Raw genomic sequence first — 20,868 nt, 5'->3', positions numbered from 1 at the left:
TCTTTCACATTTTTCCTTTTTAAAACAATTTTTTAAATTGTAGTTGGATATATAACATGAGTCTTCCATTTTCGGTGTACAGTTAGTTCATTGACATTAAGTACATTTACATTGTTTGCAACCATTACCACCATTCATCTACAGAACATTTTTCATCCTGCAAAATGGAAACTCTGTATACTCTTCATTCCTCTTTCCCACCACTCCTGACAAACCACCATTCTTCTTTCTGTTCCTATAAATTTGATGATTCTAAGTACATCATATTAGTGGGATCATATGGTACTTGTCCTTTTATGACTGGCTTATTCCACTTGGCATTATGTCTTCAGGGTTCGTGCATGTTGCAAAACGTATCAAAATTTCCCTTTTAAGGCTGAACAATATTCCATTTTATGTATATACCCTACTTTGTTAATTCATGTGTTAATGGATAAATACATTAGGTTGTTTTTACTTTTTGGCTATTGTGAATAATACTGCTGCAAACATGGCTGTACAAATATCTCTTTGTGTCTCTGTTTTCAAATATTTTAGGTATATCCCCAGAAGTGGAATTACTGGATCATATGATAATTCTATTTTTAATTTTTTAAAGAGCTACCATACTGTTTTCCTTAGTGATTGTGCCATTTTGCATTCCCACTAAGGGCGCACCAATGGGTCAGGCATGATGGCTTATCCCTGTAATCCTAGCACTTTGGGAGGCTGAGGTGGGAGGATCACTTGAGGACAGGGGTTCAAGACCCACCTGGGAAACAGAACAAGACCCTGTCTCTACAAAAAAATTGAAAAACTAGTCAGGCAGATGGCATATGCCTGTAGTCCCAGCTACTTGGGAGGCTGAGGTGGGAGGATTGCTTGAGCCCAGGAGCTGGAAGTTACAGTGAGCTATAATTGCACCACTTCACTCTAGCCTGGCTGACAGAGCAAGACCTGTCTCCAGAAACAACAATGAAGTGTACAAAGGTTGAAATTTCTCCACATTTTTGCCAATACTTGTTATTTTCTGTTTTTTTGATAGTAGTCACCCTAATGGATGTATCTTCATCATTTTTAAGAAGTATTTTTGCTGGATATAGATTTTTGAGTTAATAGGGTTTTTGTTTCAGTTCTTTAAATAAAGATACTATTTCATTATTTTCTGTCTTAGAATGCCTGCTGCCATTCTTAATATTTGTTCCCTTGTATATGATGTTTTCCCCCTATCTGGTTGCTTTCAAGATTTTCTCCATTACCAATTTGGCTATTGTATGCCTAGATTTTTTTTTTTTCCTATTGTATTTATTCTGTTTGGGTTTCTCTCAGCTTCTTAGATGTATGGTTTGTTGTCTTCCTTTAATTGTGAAAATTTTCCAGTTATTTTTAATGATATCTTCTGTTTCATGTGGTTTCTCTTTGGGGCTCCAATTTTAAATGTTAGACTTTTTGAATTGTCCAAAGCTCTTAAATGCTCTATTCCTTTTGTTCATTCTTTTTTCTCTTTATGTTTCATATTGGATAATTTTTGTTTACCTAGCTTCAAGTTCACTGATTTATTTTCCTAGTTGTGTCTGCAAAGCTTAGCAATATATATATATTTTTTATCTTGGTTAGCATGGATTTTCCCCTCTGGATTTCCAATTGAATGTTTTTTTAGTTTCCATTTCTCTGCTGCTAGTCCGCATCTGTTTGTGCATGTTGTACCATACTCTGCCCTCTTCACTCCTGTACTCTGACAGTGGGTATTTACTTCCTGTGTTTGTCTCTCCCCTGAGTGGATTATCACTCTTTGGCATTCAGTTCACCTGTTTGCTTTGTAACCTCAGCTCCCTAATGAGCTTAAGAAAAGTTATGATTTTGTAACTTATCCTGCTTTTTTTTTCACCCTGTCAGGATGGGAGCAACTTTCTTTTGTAACTTTCTACATCCAAGGTGAAAGCAGGACGTTTTTCAGTTTATATACAGATCTTCAGGATTTCATATAAAGACAACTTGAGAGCTTTTAAAAGTTCAAGGAACTAAATGGAAAGCTATATTAGAGAAAGTGATAAATCTCTAAAAAATGAACCCTGGAAACACTCCTGTAGTTCTCAGATCATACTTGCTTAGTCATGATATAGAGGTTAATGTGGAAATCACTTTCCTGTTTTCTTACTCTAATAAGGCAGAAAACAGCAGTATTTCAGAGGAGATGTGGATTAATTTGTTATTTGCATGGTCTGGTTTTGGTACACCCTTGTAATTAGGAATTTTCTTAAAAATCTTTACACCCCACATTGTGTTCACTCCTCTTTCTCATATAAAGTTACAATATATAACATTCTATATGCATGCTTCACACTTTGCTTTTCTGTCTCGACAATGTGTAAATGAGAATGTTTGATATTACCTTACAAACTGTTTTCTACTCAGTAAATGTAACAACATCTCCTTTCAATATGTTTGGAAAATCTCCATTATAAAGAGTTAAAAATAAAGAATTCAAAGAGAAACCTACTTTACACATGTTAGATTTGAGATGCATGTTAGAGATGCAAGTAGAAATTTTTTGTGAGAAGTTGGATATACAAGTCTGAAGCTTCAGTATCTCAGAATTAGAGGTAGAATTTGGAAGAGTCATCATTATATAAATGGTATCAAAACCTTGGAAATGGAACTGGAACTTCCAGGCTGGGGAGATGCCAACATTGAGAGGAAAGGAATAAAAATGAGTGAGTGGGCAGAAAGTGGAAGAAAACCAGGAGAGTATAGTGACATAGGTAGAGGCCAGTAAAAGAATATGTTTCGTTTAACTCAAGAATGTTCCTAAATGTGGGAGTATGCTGAATACAGAATTTTAAATGAGGACTGTGCACTTAGGTGGTAGGTTTGGGGGTCATTAGCTGGCAGATGGTTTTAGAAGTCTTCACTGTGAATACCTGTGGGTAAGTAATAAAGTGGGGAGAAGGCTGAGAGAGCCATGAAAGGTAAGCAGAGTAAGTTCATGAGCTGTTACATTTGAATTTGTACAGACCAAATCTTTTCTATGTGGTTATCATTAAAAGCCTCTAAGCACTGTAAGTCCATTTATATCTCTATTCCTAAAGGGAATTTAAGCCAAAATGTTTACATATTTCTGGAATTCTGAATTAGAGGAGCTTTGATACTTTGCACCTGACAGTTACTGTGACAGTTTGACAGTATTTAGATTTATGGTAATTCATCTAATCCCTTTCTGAAGTCTCTAGGATGCCTTTGGAATGAGTTGTTATTCATGTAAAATTCCATGATACTTTAGTAATAGGACAGGTTTTTTGCCACATACCATTGACTAGATTTTGATCTTAAAGTCTTTTTCTATAAACTCTTGCAAGAAAGAATCGAGTGTTGTTTACATTTTCCAACATTGTTATGTGCAGTGGCAAATGCAAAGACATAAACAAATACTTTAGTTATGATCAGCTCTGTAGGAAGTGGGAGGACCCTAGCTTTATCTTAAAATCATTACGTATACTGCAAAGAAATTGATTCAAATGCATTCACCATGAAAGTATGGACAGAGAACCTCATTTTATTCATCACACTAGGACCTATGCCAGCATTGCTTCATCTTTGGCTTTTGTTATATCCTGTTTTGTTAAGTTAAAAAGCAGTTAAATTTGTTTTCACCTACACCCCATTAGTAAAAAGAAATTTTTGAACACTCTCTCATATATGTATATATAACTGTTTATATAAAGTACCTACCTGTGTCACTGTTCTAGTATAATCAATATATTATAAAGCATACAGAGAATAAGTGCATTTGAAAAGAACGAGGAAGAAACTGAATCATCTTGTAAACTTCCTGACTGCACACACCACAGAGAGACCATTTGTCTTTTTCGAGACATAGGAGTTAGTTCTTTTTTTTCTGATTATGCTTGTAATATGTCCTTCAGGTTCTTGTATATGATATCTAAACAGTTTTAAAAATTGATAACCAAAGCCCAGAAATAAACTTACATTAATGGTTAATATTATTTATCCAGGACCTCACGTAAGTTTTTCTAATCATGGGAACCTTATTGACTAAGCAAACAAAAGCCTGTAATTTTTTTATCATTGTTTGTCAGTACATTCCATAATTTACAAGTTTGAAGTTGTAATGGTCAATGTTAAAGCTGTATTAGGAATACTAATTTTACTAAGCTTATTTTTCTTTCAGATGACATTAAAGTATCAGTAAATGATTTTATCATCAAGGCAGCAGCTGTTACCCTTAAAGTAAGTAGCAGACTTCAAATGATTTTGTCTTCTAAAGTAGTTTCATGTCATGGAATTTTTACAATGACAAATAGAACTCTTATTTTTAAATCACAAAAATTTTATAATTGTCTTGCTAAAATATCCTATCATTTGATCTCTCTCATTTTTCTAATGAAGAAACTGTAAATGAAAAGGGCTCACAACGAAGTAGAGCAGAATAAAAACCATTTATTCTAGGCATTAGACAGATAGCAGTAAACCAAAGCTTACATGATTTCTGCTCTCGCTGGGGCTTATATTCTAGTTGGAGGAGACAAACACTATTATATGTCAGATGATGAAAGTACTGAGGAGAAAAAGAAAGGATAAGGGGACAAAGTAACGAGGTGTGCTCTTTCAAAAGGGAAGCGAGGGAAGCCCCCCTGACAAGGTGATAATTTAGATACGGCCTGAGAAAACAGAGGGAGTGAGCCACACAGGTATGTGGTGAAAGTACGTTCCACACAGAGGGACCAGCAAACACCAAGGCTGTGAATAGAGGATTGCATTAACTCAAGATATGGTGCTGAGGGTGGAGTGTGCCTAGAGTGGAAAGGGCGGGAGATAAGATTTAAATAACAGTGGGAGAGCATGAAGGGAACCCCCCAAGTACATGAGGCCTTGTTGGACATGGTGAGGACTAGGGATTTTATTATGGGTGAGAAGGAAGCCTTTGGAGGGTTTTGAACAAGTAACTAATGTGATCGACTTACACTTGAGAAAGGAAAAGGAGAGGCTGCCCTGGGTGCTGTGTAGAATACGGCCTGTGGAGAGGCAAGGGAAGAGACGATGAGCTCCCCTGGGAGGCTTTAGAAGATGACTGTGGCTTGGACAAATGTAGTAGCAAATGGAGCTAGAGTGAAGTGGAGATTTGGGTTATGTTTCAGAAGTAGAGCCAACAGGATTTGCTGATGGATTGGATATGGGGTGTGAGAAAAAAGGAACAAGCATTTTGGCCCAAGCGATGGGAGGAATGAGTTTTCCATGTACTAACATTGGGAAAACTGGGAGGGGTATAGCTTTGGGGTGAGGAATCTAGAGTTTGGTTTTAGACATGTTAAATTTGAGGAGCCTAACAGATATTCCAGTGGAGGTGGCAGGAAGGCAGGTGAACATATGAGCCTGCAGTTCAGTGGAGGTGATGTAAACCTAGCTGCCTTTAGATGTAAATCTAGAACCCTGGCTTCCTGCCTTCCTGCCTGGCACTATTTTTCATCATGCCTTCTTTCTGTAATGAGGCTATTTTCTGGGATCACTGCTTGTTAACAGACTGTATTTAAAGTACATTTATAATTAACTTGTTTTTATTTCTTGAAAAATACATTAAGGAGGGTTCCATGGTGTAATGGTTAGCACTCTGGATTCTGAAAAATACGTTAATACAGAACTTAAAAAGCATGCATTTTCAGCATTATCTAATTATTCATATAACTTTTCTCTTTTGATGAAATATTTTGAATTATATTAATGATTTAATTATTAATTGACTCTTGTGATTAATATCATTAACTGTGAATCATTTTTGCACTCCTTAAATAAATCTCTAATAGGCATAAGCTATTTGTTAATATTTCATTGGATAATTTTTGTATCTAGAGTCCAAAGTAGTGGTAATTTAAATTTTGTGCCAACATTATCAGACCTTTTTCCCCTAATCATTGGCTTCATTCAATGAATTTGGATTATTTCTTCTTTTCTTTCCTCTGTATTCATTTCAATATTATAAATTTTTTTATATTTTCTAGTTTCATAGAATTCACCAGTAAAAATATCTGAACCTGCTTCTATTTTGAGGAGGGGATCTTGGCAGCTTTCCCTTTTTTTTTCCCCGCCATAATTACTGATCTGTTTTAATTTTCAGCTTTTTAAAAAAATCAATTTTAAAAGCTAATATTTTCCCCCAAAATCACTCATTTAATTTAGATTCCCAAACTTATTAGCCTAGAGTAATTTAAATTTGTTTCTTATAATTATTTTAACATCCTCAATGCCTGGGGTTATTCTGAACTCTCACTTCTATTGCATATTTATATTCTTAGTTTATATTGTTTTGTTATGTATTTTTTCCTTCATTTCCTTAGATTCATTTTGGTTAGAAAACTTGAATGTGTAATTCATTTTAATTTTTTTTAATAAGGTTTAAGATAATAGTTGTTTTGTTTTGTTTTGTTTTTGTTTTTGAGCAGCAGCAAGATTTATTGTGAAGAGGGAAAGAACAAAGCTTCCACAGCATGGAAGGGGACCCGAGCGGGTTGCCCTAAGATAATAGATTTTTAATACAATTTTGACCATGTCCCATAAGTCTTCTTTACGTTTTGTAATTAAATTTATTTGCCAGATATTCTTCATTCATGAGGATTTTGTTTAGTTTCTCTTTTACTTTAGCGTTGTCTATGAAGAATTTCAAATCTTCTGAGGGGTTGGGACTTTATTCTTTTAACATAGTGATATTGCTGAATGAGTGAAGGAACTAAGCCTTGAAAGATGGAAAAATGGAAGAGCAATTGAAAAGCAATGTGAAGGTAGCCTTGAAATGGAAATGAGCATAGCATGACAGTGGAAAATCCATCTCGGGGGAGTGGTCACAAGTAAAATGGGATAGATAGAGTAGAATCAAATTGTGTATTGCCATGCTTAAATGACACGCCAGGAGGCCTGGATCTTTTTCTTTAAAAAGCAAAGAATTTTTGAGTACAGAAATTCTTTCCAGTTTCTGTTTTTCAGCATCGTTTTCACCTGTAATACAAGGCAACATTATTAATAGACAGGATTTCCAGGCATTTTGTCATTTGATGAAATCTCTTTTAAATAGGGAAGTAATTTCTTGAGGGCCTGCTGATATATATCCCAGAGCTGAGCTAGAAAGGAATAATATGATCTTATATCGTTACCCTTTTCCACTCTCCTCCTCACCTCAAGATCATGTTCGTTACCATATGAGGTAGGAAGTACAACAGACATTAAATAACTTCTAGCAATCAGGAAAGAAAGCCCTTTTTTCCCCACTAGGATATAAAGAGATCAAAGCATGTACCTCATCATAATTTCTTCAAACTTCCTTCAAAAAGGTAGTATGTTTAATTATTCTTGGCAGACATAAAAGATAATTGACAGAACTCCAAACCATTTTTTCAAACCAAATTTTTACTTATTTCCTCTTATCTAGCTATGTTCACTTTGGAAAATGCACAGTAATTTTATTTTTCTGTAACTGCCTTGTTCTAAAGCCACTTTTTTAGTAAGATTTTTTTTTTCCTATTTCTAGCAAATGCCAGATGTTAATGTAAGCTGGGATGGAGAGGGCCCAAAGCAACTGCCGTTTATTGACATTTCAGTGGCTGTGGCAACAGATAAAGGCTTACTTACACCAATCATAAAAGATGCTGCCGCTAAGGGTATCCAGGAAATTGCTGACTCTGTAAAGGTATGTCTTAAGAAAGAGTGTGCTTTCAAAATGTTAGCATATACTTTTGGATAATTACTTTCTGATAAAGTCTTGACGTAATCTAGTCAGACTGTGATTTTTTTGTATGTGGGGAGAGTTATTTCATCAAGTGATTGTCACGTATCTATAGGTTTTTAAAGTTTTTATCCAAGTATGACCCATTGTAAGAAAATTTAATATTCAAAAATTAAGAGATAACATGTAAATAGAACAATTTCATGCTAAAGACAAACTTTATTTTCCAAAGTCCAGAATTCAACCCTAAAGATGCTATATCAGGTAGGTTTTAAAGTTGAAGTTAAGCTGAAACTGTATTTCTATGGAAGTGGTAATAGACCTCAATATTAATAACATTTTATTCTTAAAGTATATTTACTTCTTCTCTAAAACTGAGACCATTAAAAGAACTTAGCGGCCATGCACAGTGGCTCACACCTGTAATACCAGCACTTTGGGAGGCCGAGGTGGGCGGATCACGAGATCAGGAGATTGAGACCGACCTGGCCAACATGGTGTAACCCCATCTCTACTAAAAATACGAAAATTAGCTGGGTGTGGTGGCACGTGCCTGTAATCCCAGCTACTTGGGAGGCTGAGGCACAAGAATCACTTGAACCCAGGAGGCAGAGGTTGCAGTGAGCCGAGATTGCGCCACTGTATTCCAGCCTGGCAACAGAATGAGACTCCATCTCAAAAAAAAAAAAAAAAAAAAGTGGACTTAGTGTTCCAGAAGCAAAGTTACTTTACTTTTTCAGGATTTCTTGAAAAGCAGTTTTTGTAACTCCAATGTGTAGGAATCTTATTTCACCAAAAAATAGCACATCGAATAGGCAAGAACACAGGCAGTAGGGCAGCTTTGACAGCCTCAGTAATTTCCGAGGGTATTTTTTGACAGAAGTATCACAAGTCTTAAAGTGATTGCATCAAAAATTTCTGATTCATTTGGGTAAGTGATTTCTTTCCATTTGCCAAGGACCTGTTGTATGTATAGTGGTAGAACAATTTAGAAGGTAAGATTTCTTTGGAGAGCTGACAGTACATAAATGTGTAGACCTTCTTGCTCAAAAGAAATAAGTACAAGTTAATCTGATTTTAAAAGCATACCCATAAATACTGAGTTTACTTGGAATTTTAGAGGTAGATATAATTAAAGGTGAACCTACTAGAATCAATATTTTTAGGTCTTTCTTCACTCCTCTTTGAAAAGATTTGCAGAAAGTGTTTGTATAGATAAAAATGGAATTGTTAATTGAAAAATGAGGCTGCACATGGTGGCTTATGCCTGTAATCCCAGCACTTTGGGAGGCTGAGGCAAGCAGATCACTTGCAGGAATTTGAGACCAGCCTGGCCAACATGGTGAAACCCCATCTCTACTAAAAATACAAATATTAGCTGGACATGGTGGCACACACCTGTTATCTCAACTACTCGGGTGGCTGAAGCACGAGAATTGCTTGAACCTGGGAGGCAAAGATTGCAGCGAGCTGAGATCGTGCCATTGCACTCCAGCCTGGATGACAGAGCAAGATGCTGTATCTCAAAAAAAAAAAAAGAAAAAAGAAAGAAAAAAGAAGGATAGCATTAATTTGGTCAATTCAAAAGTCAAAGTAATAGAGATTGGTTTGCTGAGATATAGTATGTTCCTTATATTTATCAAGGGTTTTCAGCAACAATGAGAATACTTTTGTCTGTGTTTTGTAAAGGTTAAATGAGATTAAGTGTTGAAACAACCCGTAAAATAAAAAGTACTATTATAATGTTATGGAACTTTACTGCGCAGCTAGAATTTCCTTATTTTTATATACATTAAATTAAAAAAATTAACCATTATAGGAAGATTTCCTTGATTCTGAGCAATTTACTAATTTTACTACTATAATACATAACTCTTAAGTAGTTATGTTAGCTTCCTGTATTCCTTGCATCCTGAAGACTGTAAGTTTAAGAGGTAAGGAGGCAGTCTCACCAGCCTCTCAGTTGGGTCTCACAGCAATGGGAAGGGCAGTCATAACCCTCTGGAGTGTAATGGTCTCTGGCGGGCCTTAGGCATTTCCTGTAACCCCCAGCAGGGACTCAGGGTTTGCCGAGCTCTGGCTGCCCCTGTTTGCTTCTCATTCTACCTGCTTCTCTTTCCCACTCTGCTCTCTTCACTCTTGTTCTTAGTGATGCCAGGCACTGGGCTAAGCGCTTCATTTAATCCTATTAACCCAGTCCAATTGGAACCTTAATTTCTCCATGAAATTGAGGAGATGGAGTTTTAGCAACTTTGATAAATTTGCCCGAGGCAGTACAGCTAGAAAGCAGTGGCAGTGAGGACTAGTTAACCCAGGCAGTTAGATTCTAGAGCCACTACTTAATGATCTGTTATACCACCTCTCTCCTTGCTTTTACTGTTTACCTTTCTTTTTTCCTATCTAATCATTCACTTCTTTACCTCTCTTTTGTCATTTTCTCCCTCAAAGTTACCAAAAAGGAGGGTTTGATTTGGTCCCCAAGTAGTACTTTCTTGTATGAAGTACTCTAGCTGGGCAAGTCTCTCATGCCAGGCCAATGTGTCATGTGGTACAGAGCATAACAACCAGATGCATGTAATCACTTTGGTTGTACTCAGAAAAAATAAGGGGACATTGAAGCACATTGAGGCCTCTCATGAGAAACAGGTGCCTTGCATGGCCTATTTAGCGTATTAGTTCTCTAGTTTACATGAGAGAGAGAGAAAAAGAAAGTGTGTGTGTGTGTGTGTGTGTGTGTGTGTGTGTGTAAGAGAGAGAGATCTGAGCTCCTGCAAAATTAGTTTTTTGTTGAAATGGCTTGTCTTGTAAGCATGATTATTTTAAAAACTTAAATCTTGGATTGTTTAAATGGTGGCTTAAAAACTAAGTATTTTAGATAGGCTCTATAGAGATATGTTCATTTAGCTGCTGTGCACGAATAGTCGTTAAAAATATGTATGCACCAAGTAGAAACCCTGAGTGTGTGTGTGTTTGTGTGTGTGTGTGTGTTCTTCACATCCAATGTAGATTTTGACTCAATTCCAAGTTAAGCAAGATTATATTGAATTCAGCTTTACTGTGCAAAAAAAAAAAAAAAAAAAAAAAAAAAAAAAAAAAAACAGCATCTATCTGAGTGTCCAAGTATAGTAGTGAGTCATCTTTGGTAATAAATGCATTTTCTGTCCTGTGCTTTAGTGTTGTTATATTTTACCCCATCCACCAAAAAGGGTAGACAGTAAATGTTCCATTTATGGAATAGTGCCATTTTATACAGTTTGAGTCTTGTCAGTATTTCTACATCAAACTTTGTACTGTGGCTTATTAAAAGGTTTTATGTATTAAAAAGGTTATGTATTTAAACAGTTTATGAATGTTTATGTATTTAAACAGATAAAATTTAGAATGATTTTAATTCCAGGGTAAAATCTGCTCTGACCAGAGAGAAATATATGACTAATTCATATATGAATGTAGTATTTGTAATTTTCTTATTTAAAGACATGCAAGTTCTAGAAGTATTTGTACAGTTTAACAGTTTTAACAACTCTAACAATAATAGCACCTGGCATACTTTGTACCAGTTTTTGCTGTAAGCCTTTTATATATATTAATCCTCTTTAAAACTACCCTATCAAGTACAAGATAATAATTTGATATGGTCAATGAAGCAACTGATGGGAAAAAAAGAGAAGTTAAATAATTTGCCCCAAATCTTACTAAGTGATGTAGCCAGCATCTGAACCCAATCAGACTGTAGACTAGAGCCTGCTCCCAACCACTTAGCTTTGCTGCTTCTTTCACACTAGTTACATAACTACTGTATGACTATAGTGGTCAGGTTATCAGCCTTCTAGAATCAGTAATGTTTTCTCTAAAAATAAAAAATACTTGAGAAGCAGCTCCTGAACTTTCAGAAATGAACAAGAAGAATAGCTAAGGACTCAACAGTTATACCAAATGCACCATAATTAGTTGATTTGCCAGGTAGAGGAAAGGAGTACAATCATTTGTTTTCTGTGTCTGTAAGACCAATCTTTTGGTTTGGAATTTGAGATATTGTAGTTCTGTCTTATCCAGGGTTTCACTTTGCATGGTTTCAATTACCCGTGGTCAACCACAGTTGAAAATAGGTGAGTACTGTACAAGGTATTTTGAGAGAGACCACATTCACATGATTTTTACATTGGTACAATTGTTCTGTTTTATTATTAGTTATTGTTAATCTCTTACTGTGCTTAATTTTTAAATTAAGCTTTATCATAAGTATGTATGTGTAGGAAGAAGAGTACAGTCATGCATCACAGCAGGGATACATTCTGAGAAATGCATGGTTAGGCGATTTTGTCATTGTGTGAACACCGTAGAGTATACTTACACAAACCTAGATGGGATAGCCTACTACACGCCTAGGCTTTGTATGGTACAAACCTGCAATACAACCAATTACTGTACTGAATAGTATAAGGAAATAGTGCTACAGTGGTACGTATTTGTGTGATAGGAATTTTTCAGCTCCATTGTAATCTTAATGGGACCACTGTCATATATGTCTGTTAAGTGTCCTTAGATGGCACATGACTGTAGGTATAGAGTTCAGTATTATCTGCCATTTCAGGCACCTACTGTGGGTCTTTGAAATATCCCCCACAGATAAGGGGGAACTACTGTATGCAACTGGGAGAAAAAAAGAGTTAAGAAAGAAGAGACCTGAGTCACACGGGAGAGTACTCTGCCAAAGAAGCAGTGAAGATTCCCTGAGGAATGTGAGGTTGTGGTCTTAGCAAGTAGGCAGTGGATAAGAGAACCTGCAGCAAAGAGACCAAGGCTCTCTACCTGGTGAGGCAGGAGCAGACTTTTTGAGGAGACTGTGGGATCATAGACAGGTTGAGCTCTGGATTCTCACTAAGAGACATACTATCCAGTACACACATCCCTCTGATTGTCACTTGGCTGGCTGTTTTTCATCATTGGTTTCTCAGTTCAGTTGCTAATGTCTTAGGCCTTCTGCAGCTTCCATAGCTGAAATAGTTTCCTAACACTCTTTATCTCATTACCCTGTTTTATTGTCTTCATATGGTTTATTTGTCTTTGAAATTACCTTGTTTATTTATTTGTTCACCCTTCTGTGTTCCCTACTGTCTGATGTTCACTGTCCATTGCCATTTATCTAATTCTAGAAGAGTGCTTGGGATACAATAGTTGCTTGGTGAATTTATTTTAAAACAAATTTCAGTAAAACCTATTTCATTGAAATTAATTTTTCAAGAGTTTGTGGCTGTCTACAGATTCATCCATGAACCCCAGGTGAAGAACACCTGTACTACGCATTTACTTCTTGACCCTCAGTAATCCCAAGGATGCCAGTGTGGGGGCTGTAGGCATACTGCAGCCAAGTTCAAGTTGGTATTCCTTGAATAAAGTAATGTAGTAACACACCTTGAATCCTGTGTTATTCTTAATTCTTCATTACTTATAACAGTATTAAAAGGCAGAGGCAAAGTTTACCTTATAAGTACCCAGTAAATTTTTTTGAATGAATTAGCAAGGCATTTGATGTATTATAGAAATATTTAGTGGTCATTTTTTATTCTTTCAGCTGGATGCTTCAGGTAACATGTACTTTGATTTTGAGTCCACATTGCCAGGGGATCCCAGTGATAATTACAAATTTATACAACCAACAGGCCTTCTCAGACTCCATACCTATTTCAGACTCTTACTCGAGTTCACTGACAGGAATTTCCTGTTGATGTATTTAGGATCTACAGAGTTTTTGTTTTTAGTTTGTGTGCTTGCAATCTAGTTATTAAAATGAATTTTTTTCATTTGTTGCAGTGTGGTAATTCATCAGGATAATGCTGAGATCATCTGCCTTTAGAAAATGCCTTTCAAAGTTCATATATATGTCTTTTCAAATCATGTAAACAGTTACATTGCTTAAGGGAGGAAAAATGCATTTGTAGATTATTCTCTCTCCTGTTATTCCAATAACTATATAAGTCAGAATTCATCTCTTTTTTTGCAAACAGCATACACCTGTAATTTTTTCCATTGGCAGTACGTTGCAGTGATGTGTTTTTAGATTTTTGATATTTTTAAAGACTTAATTTTAAAAATTTAAATCATCTATGAGTTAAAGTTACCAACTGTGATTGTAATAGTGCCTATGTTGCCTATGCAATACAAAATATTAAGTAAACTCCACATTTATTTTATCTACCCAAATGACTGTGACCTAATTTTTCTGTATCCTTCCTCTTAATTCATTATTAAGTTTTTATATATGATGACTCAACCTCTGTTCCCTTGCTTTTAAGCACTGAAAAATAAAAATTAACAGAAATGTAGTTAATTCCAATTACATGTGAGAGGAAAATTTTACTAATGTGTCATGTCTTGTCTTCTGTAAGATTTTTAGAAATCAGTATGGTCAAGAGTGATAAGAATCAAGTACATCCTTATATTCCTTGTGGCAGTATAAATTGGACTAGCTTATTCAGGAAGTGATTTAGCTGTAGAATCAGGAACCAAAAGAAGTCTATTCTCTAGGGCACTATAATTCCACTTCTGAAAATTTACCTGAAATAATTCAGAAAAAACCGTGAACCAAATTATAACACTGGGAAATAACCAAGTAAATTAGGCAGATGCATTCTTTAGGAACAGACATTAAAAAATCATTTCTGAAGGCTGACAACACAGAAGATGCATATAATACTGAACAACTAAATATAAAATTTATGTTTTATAACCATTGTGTGGGGTTGAGATTGTGCATAAAGATGGAGCAAACTCTGAAAAATAAAAACGGAATGTTGGTTGTGGGATTGTGGTTATGCTACTTTGGTTGCCATTGGATAATTTATTTAAAACACACTAGATTGGCCAGGCATGGTGGCTAATACCTGTTATCCCAGCACTTTGGGAGGCCGAGGCAGGTGGATCCCTTGAGTTCAGGAGTCAGAGACCAGCCTGACCAACATGGTGAAACCCCATCTCTCCTAAAAATATAAAAAATCAGCCGGGCGTGGTAGTGGGTACCTGAAATCCCAGCTACTCAGGAGGCTGACGCAAGAGAATTGCTTGAACCTGGGAGATGGAGGTTGCAGTAGGCCATAATCATGCCACTGCACTCCAGCCAGGGCGGCGGAGTGAGACTTCTTCTCAAAAAAAAACAAAAAACAAAACAACAACAACAAAAACACTAGGTTGATGAGAATGTATTCTTGTATTTTTTTTCTTACAATAAAGTTTTATAGGCAAAATAGAAAATTTCACTGGAAACTCTAAAGCATTCTACATAGTAATTGGTGGTACACAGGGTAATTCCCATATTTGAAAAATTGTTAAAGGAAGTAATTTTTCTAGAGTTTTGATTAACAGCTTTAGTTTCTTGAATTATCTGTGCTCTTGTTTGTTCTTATAATTAGAGAAAATTATTTTTATATAGGTAACATAAAATCAAATCAAGGCATATCAGAGATGAGAGTGTATGACTTACAAATATTTCAAATGACAAGATCAACTGTGTAACATTTTGTTGGTTGTCCTATTCTGTTTGTATTTTTCTCAGGCTCTATCAAAGAAAGCAAGAGATGGAAAATTGTTGCCTGAAGAATACCAAGGAGGATCTTTTAGGTAAAATTTAAACTCTTAATTATCCATAACATCAAACAGATAGATGTAAGACTTATAAAGACCCTGTCAGCCTTTCATTTATCTGAAATATTTTTTAAAATTTAAGCTAAAAATATTTAGACAATAGAATATCTGGAAATATTCTTCAGACTAGTCAGGCTTTCATATTAAAGCTAGTAGGAACCTATTTGTGTTGAACTAAACGTTCATTGGACATTGACTAACATGGAATGATAAATATTATGTATTCTTTAGTATCTGACCCCCCAATATTAATATCTGTGATATTATATTGCTATGTGAAGCAACCACTTATTTGTTATTATTGCAGTATATAATATTCTATTGTATAAATATACCAGAATTCATTTTACTGTTGATGGGCATTTGTGTTGCTTCCAGTTTGGTGCTATTACAAATTAGGGTGCTATGAACATGCTTATTGGTGTCTTATGGTGAATATATGTACATTTTTTGTTGTATAGACCTAAAAGTATAATTCCTAAGTTAGAAGTTTTAGCAGATACTGCCAAACAATTTTCCAAATGGTTATACAAATTTACACCTCCACCAACAGTCCTGAGAATTCCCATTGCTCCACATTCTTGCCAGTGTTTAATAATGTTAGGTTTTAAATTTTAACAATTATTGGGGTGTGTAGTGGTACTCTTTGTAGGGAAATGCAAATTAGTGATGTTGAGTACTTTTCACTCATCAGCCATTTGGGTATCTGGTAATTCATGAGATAAAGTACCCATTGCAGTCTGGTGTTCATTTAAAAAATGATGTATAGTTCTTATTTCTGGATACACAGACCTTTGTAGGATATATATTGTTTCAAATAGCTTTCACACTCTGCGACTTGCCTTTGCGACTCTCTCAGTGATTTTTTTTTAATGAAAGGAAGTTCTGAATTTTAATGAATTCCTGTTTATCAGTATTTTTCTTTATAGTTGATATAGTTGATACTTTTCTATATAGTTGATTATATATTTTTCTTTATAGTTGATACTTTATAGTTCATTTTCTGTTAGGAATTTTTGCCTATCCCAGAGTCATGAAGTTACTCTTCTGTGTTATCTTCTAAAAGCATTTATGTTACTTTTCACATGTAGATCACAATTCATCTGAAATTGGATTTTGTAAATAATGTGAAGTTTAAAGTTCTCTTTTTTCCCCACATGGATAGTAAATTTACACAGCATCATGTATTGAATATTGATTTCTCCTTTTTCATAGCACTGAAAAGGTGATTATATATGTGTTGGTCTGGTTCTATGCTATTCTTTTCCACTGGCCTGTTTGTTGATCCTTTGTTTACTACCACCAAGCTACAACTCTTCATAGCTGGTAATGAAGGCTTCCAATTTTATTCACCCTCAAAATTGTCTTCTGGCTTTTCGTATTTCCAAATAAATTGTAAAATTGATTTGCCATTTTTCACACACACACACACACACACACACACACACACACACACACACACACACACCCCTACCTTGCTGGAATCTTGATTGGGATTGCATTAAGTCTTTTGATGGTTTGAGAATTGACATTCTTACAATATTGAGTCTTCTAACCAGTGAATATGGTAGAAACCATTGTGTATTCAGTTCTTTGATTTCTTTCAGTTATGTTTTATAATTTTCTGTGTAGAGGTCTTGTATGTATTTCATTCGATTTATTCTTTGGTATTTGTTTTTTGATACTGTTATAAATGATATTGTTTTAATTTTTTATTTTCTAATTATAGCAACTTATATATAGAGTCATGTGCCACTTTATGATGGGGATATGAGAAATGCATTGTTAGGAGTTTCATCATGCAAACATCATAGAGTGTACTTATGCAAACCTAAATGGTACAGCGTGTACACACCTTAGCTGTATGATATAGCTGTTTGCTCCTAGACTACAAACCTGTACAGCATGTTACTCTACTGAATACCGTAAGCAGTTGTGACACAATGATGAGTATTTGGGTATCTAAACATTTTTAAAATGTACAGTAAAAATGTAAAACGTAAAACATGGTACACCTGTTTAGGGCACTTACCATGAATGGAGCTTGCAAGACTAGAAGTTGCTCTGGGTGAATCAGTGAATGAGTGAAGGCTTAAGACATCACTATACACTACTGTAGACTTTATAAACACTGTACACTTAGGCTGCACTAAATTTACTTTTAAAATAAAGTAATTGCAACATGTTATGACAGTTATGATGCCACCAGGCAATAGGAATTCGTCAGCTCCATTATAATCTTGTAAGACCACCATTGGATATGTGATCTTTCATTATGTGGGACATGACTCTAGATATAAAATGGATTTTTATATTGACCTTTTATCTGATGACTTAACTAAATTTACTTTCTAATTTTACTAGTTATCTGTAGAGTCTTATTTTTCCTATGTACACAGTTAATTTATTTGTGAATACTACATTTTTCCTTTTTTCATTACTTAATATATTTTTTTCTTGCCTTACTACACTGCCTAATAAAATATATATAAAATATGTGCTTCGGGGAAAGGGAACTTTGATTAAGGATGTCCCTCCCTCAGAGCTGTTTCTTTCCCCCCTAGTATTTCCAACTTGGGGATGTTTGGCATCGACGAATTTACTGCAGTGATTAACCCTCCTCAGGCCTGCATTTTGGCGGTTGGGAGGTTCCGACCTGTGCTGAAGCTCACTGAGGATGAAGAGGGAAATGCCAAACTGCAGCAGCGCCAGCTCATAACAGTCACAATGTCAAGTGACAGTCGAGTGGTTGATGACGAACTGGCAACCAGGTTTCTTAAAAGTTTTAAAGCAAACCTAGAGAATCCTATCCGACTTGCCTAGTCCTCAAAGATAAGAAGTTGGTGTTCAGCTTAGTTGATTCAGTAGTTGTTATCAAGAAACATGTGTTAGAGGAAAACAACTTGGTATTTAAGTATGAAGTGGATGAAATGTTTATTTATTTAAGATGAAAGCATTTGACCCAGGGTGTCTTCATCTTCAGTTTGGGTTTAATGTTATAGAAATAAATGATGATAAACTCTAACTATTAAAGGAAAGAGAATATTTGGTTACTCAGATCCATTTTTTAACCTCTGGTGCTGTATAAAGGGAATATTCAACTAGATGTAAATCAAAGTATATGTTTGGCTCATTTGAGCATTTTAGAATATTTGAGAATGTATAATACATGTAAAATAAACTATTAGAACTCTACCATAATTGTGTTGAAGGTAGAAGTGATCTTCAAAGAGATGGCCATTAACTTAGCAGTGGGACCTCACTTTTACAAGCACTGCTCTAGATATACTTGAAGAATTTAATATGTACAGAATTTTATTCTGGATAATAAATAGGATCACACTGTATTAGGGGTTATGGCAACATTATTGAATTTTTTATGTACATAAAGCCTTATGTTTAGGGTGGTTTCTATCTGTCTTGTTTTTCACTTGTATAACACTGTGAACTTCTAAAGAGAGAGAATAAAAGAAGCATGAATGAGAAGAATGACATTTCAGAAAAATGGTTCAATGAAAATCTATAGCTAAAATATGTAAACCTAGGTAAAGCGCTTGCCTTCATCCTGAGTCAGAATATATTTAAATAAATTGTGTTATCTCTTGCCAAACATTTTGTTAGTGTTTATTTAAAAAGAAAATGTTTTTTCTTAATGCATTTAAATCAGTTTTGTATTGTGCACTAAAATGTGAGAAAATATGAACATTTCAATTGTATTTTACATGTTAAAACACAAAAGTTCAGTAAACTTTGAAGTTGATTAGTAGTTTTTCTAGAACACCTTAAAAAGGACTCTACAGGAGGAAAGAAGGAATTTCAAATTAGTATGACATTAGGAAAGTAACTGATAGGAAATGTAAAACTTTGGAAAGAGAATAGAAGACTTACGAAGCCAAACAGATGAGAACTACTCTTTTTATTCCACTAATATGAAATTTTCACTAATTATTATAAAGTTTGGAAGAGCTTATTCTCTCTTTTGGCAACTCTGCTATAACTGTCAAGATAACTGTATTTAAATTGGACGGTAATGAATGATGATTTAACTTGTCACAAAAAGATTTATGTTAGTGTCGGCTGACATGAATCACCAGAAGGAAGTCTATAGTACAAGTTGTGTGGTATGACATGATGAATTATAAACCCTAACAGAAGAGCCTTCTAAAATAATTAGCACCCTGGTGTATTAATTGTTAAGAAAATGCTTAATCCAACTATCCAACTCAGTTTAACAAGCCATTTTTAAAAAGTCTTCAAAACTTTCGTCATATTAACAGTTACACTGAAAATTATAACCAAGTGCTATTTTCAAAATAATTTTTATGTTACATTATTTCCAAGGTCAGTTTTAATCGAAATTATTATTTTTTCTTTTTCTTGAGACAGAGTCTTGCTCTGTGGCCCAGGCTGTAGTGCAGTGGTATGATCACAGATCACTGCAACCTCGACCTCCTAGGCTCAAGTGATCCTCCTGCCTCAGCCTCCCGAGTAGCTGAGGACTGCAGGCACGTGTCACCATGCCTGGCTAATTTTTCTATTTTTTTTTAGAGACAGGGTCTTGCCATGTTGCCCAGGCTGGTCTCAAACTCCTGGGCTCAAGCAGTTGACCCACCTTGGCCTCCCAAAGTGCTGGGATTACACAGGCATAAGCTACTGTGCTGGGCCATTGTTTTTTTTGTTGTTGTTTGTTTGTTTTAATTTTTATATCTGAGGAACAGAACATGATGAGGCAACCTTAAATAAGCCTGGCTCAGAGTTCTGCTTTTCATGAACTGACATACATAAGCAGTAGTGCATCTGTTTCCCTGTAGGTGAAATGGGCATTAATATTTACTCAGCCTGCTTTAGAGAGTTGAACTGTACAAGGGAAATAGCTGTATAAATTTAAGATGTTTTAATTCTTCATGGACCTCACAGTCAGGCTTTTCATATAATCACCTGCCTCTCATGGTTTGACTTCTCAACTTTTGGTACAAATGCTTGTTCATTATGACCAAAAATATTTTCTCTGGTATTTCTATACTGATGAGGTGGTTTAGATAAGGAAGTTTTCATTTCTAAAAAGAATTTCGTTGTAGTTTGAGATCAAAGAATAACACTGAGAAAGGAGTTTGGTACACTTGGTTTGAACTGTGTGCTACACTATCAGGCCCCTTTCACATTATACTACTAATTTATTTATAATAGGTATCACACCGAGAGGATATAAAAATAATTTCTACCTCTTCATTTTTGTTTCTTGTTTGAACAGAGAAAATGACTAAAATATTGGGAATACTTCTAAGGAAAAGTCAACACATATTCCAGTCAACACTTAGATGTGAAAATATCAGTGAATATTAGAATTTATAAGTCAGAATGGCTCTGCTCACTGATTGCAATTTTTAGTTACATTCACTATTTTGTGCTAAATTTAAGTCATTGGTATACAACTGGCCAGACCCCTTGGTTTGAAACATTACTAAGAACTTTATATATACTGTTAATGGGTGTTTTATATAGTGTTGAACGAAACTTTC

At 35.1% G+C, this 20,868-nt stretch overlaps 1 protein-coding gene across 5 annotated transcripts in view; it reads left to right on the top strand.

Moving 5' to 3' along the window:
- The window catches only part of PDHX (pyruvate dehydrogenase complex component X), an 89,060-nt gene that overhangs the window by 54,496 nt on the left and 13,696 nt on the right, over window positions 1–20,868 (top strand). For 3 of the 5 annotated variants that reach the window (XR_012423336.1, XR_012423335.1, XR_001484767.4), the window contains exons 8-10: window positions 4,169–4,227; window positions 7,514–7,672; window positions 15,261–15,325. Coding sequence is in view for 2 of the 5 variants with exons in the window: in XM_045371670.2 (XP_045227605.2) it covers window positions 4,169–4,227; window positions 7,514–7,672; window positions 15,261–15,325; window positions 17,914–18,172 (542 nt within the window). In the remaining 3 variants the exon portion in view is untranslated. Of the gene's footprint in view, window positions 1–4,168; window positions 4,228–7,513; window positions 7,673–15,260; window positions 15,326–16,564; window positions 16,749–17,913; window positions 18,960–20,868 lie in introns of those variants that run through there. The other 2 variants (XM_045371670.2, XM_015434109.4) reach the window with 2 other exon arrangements.

This window comes from Macaca fascicularis, chromosome 14, assembly GCF_037993035.2.
Source record: "Macaca fascicularis isolate 582-1 chromosome 14, T2T-MFA8v1.1".
Taxonomy (NCBI): Eukaryota; Metazoa; Chordata; class Mammalia; order Primates; family Cercopithecidae; genus Macaca; species Macaca fascicularis.
The sequence above is the reverse complement of the archived record's forward strand: the minus strand, read 5'-3'. Positions and strand labels throughout refer to the sequence as shown.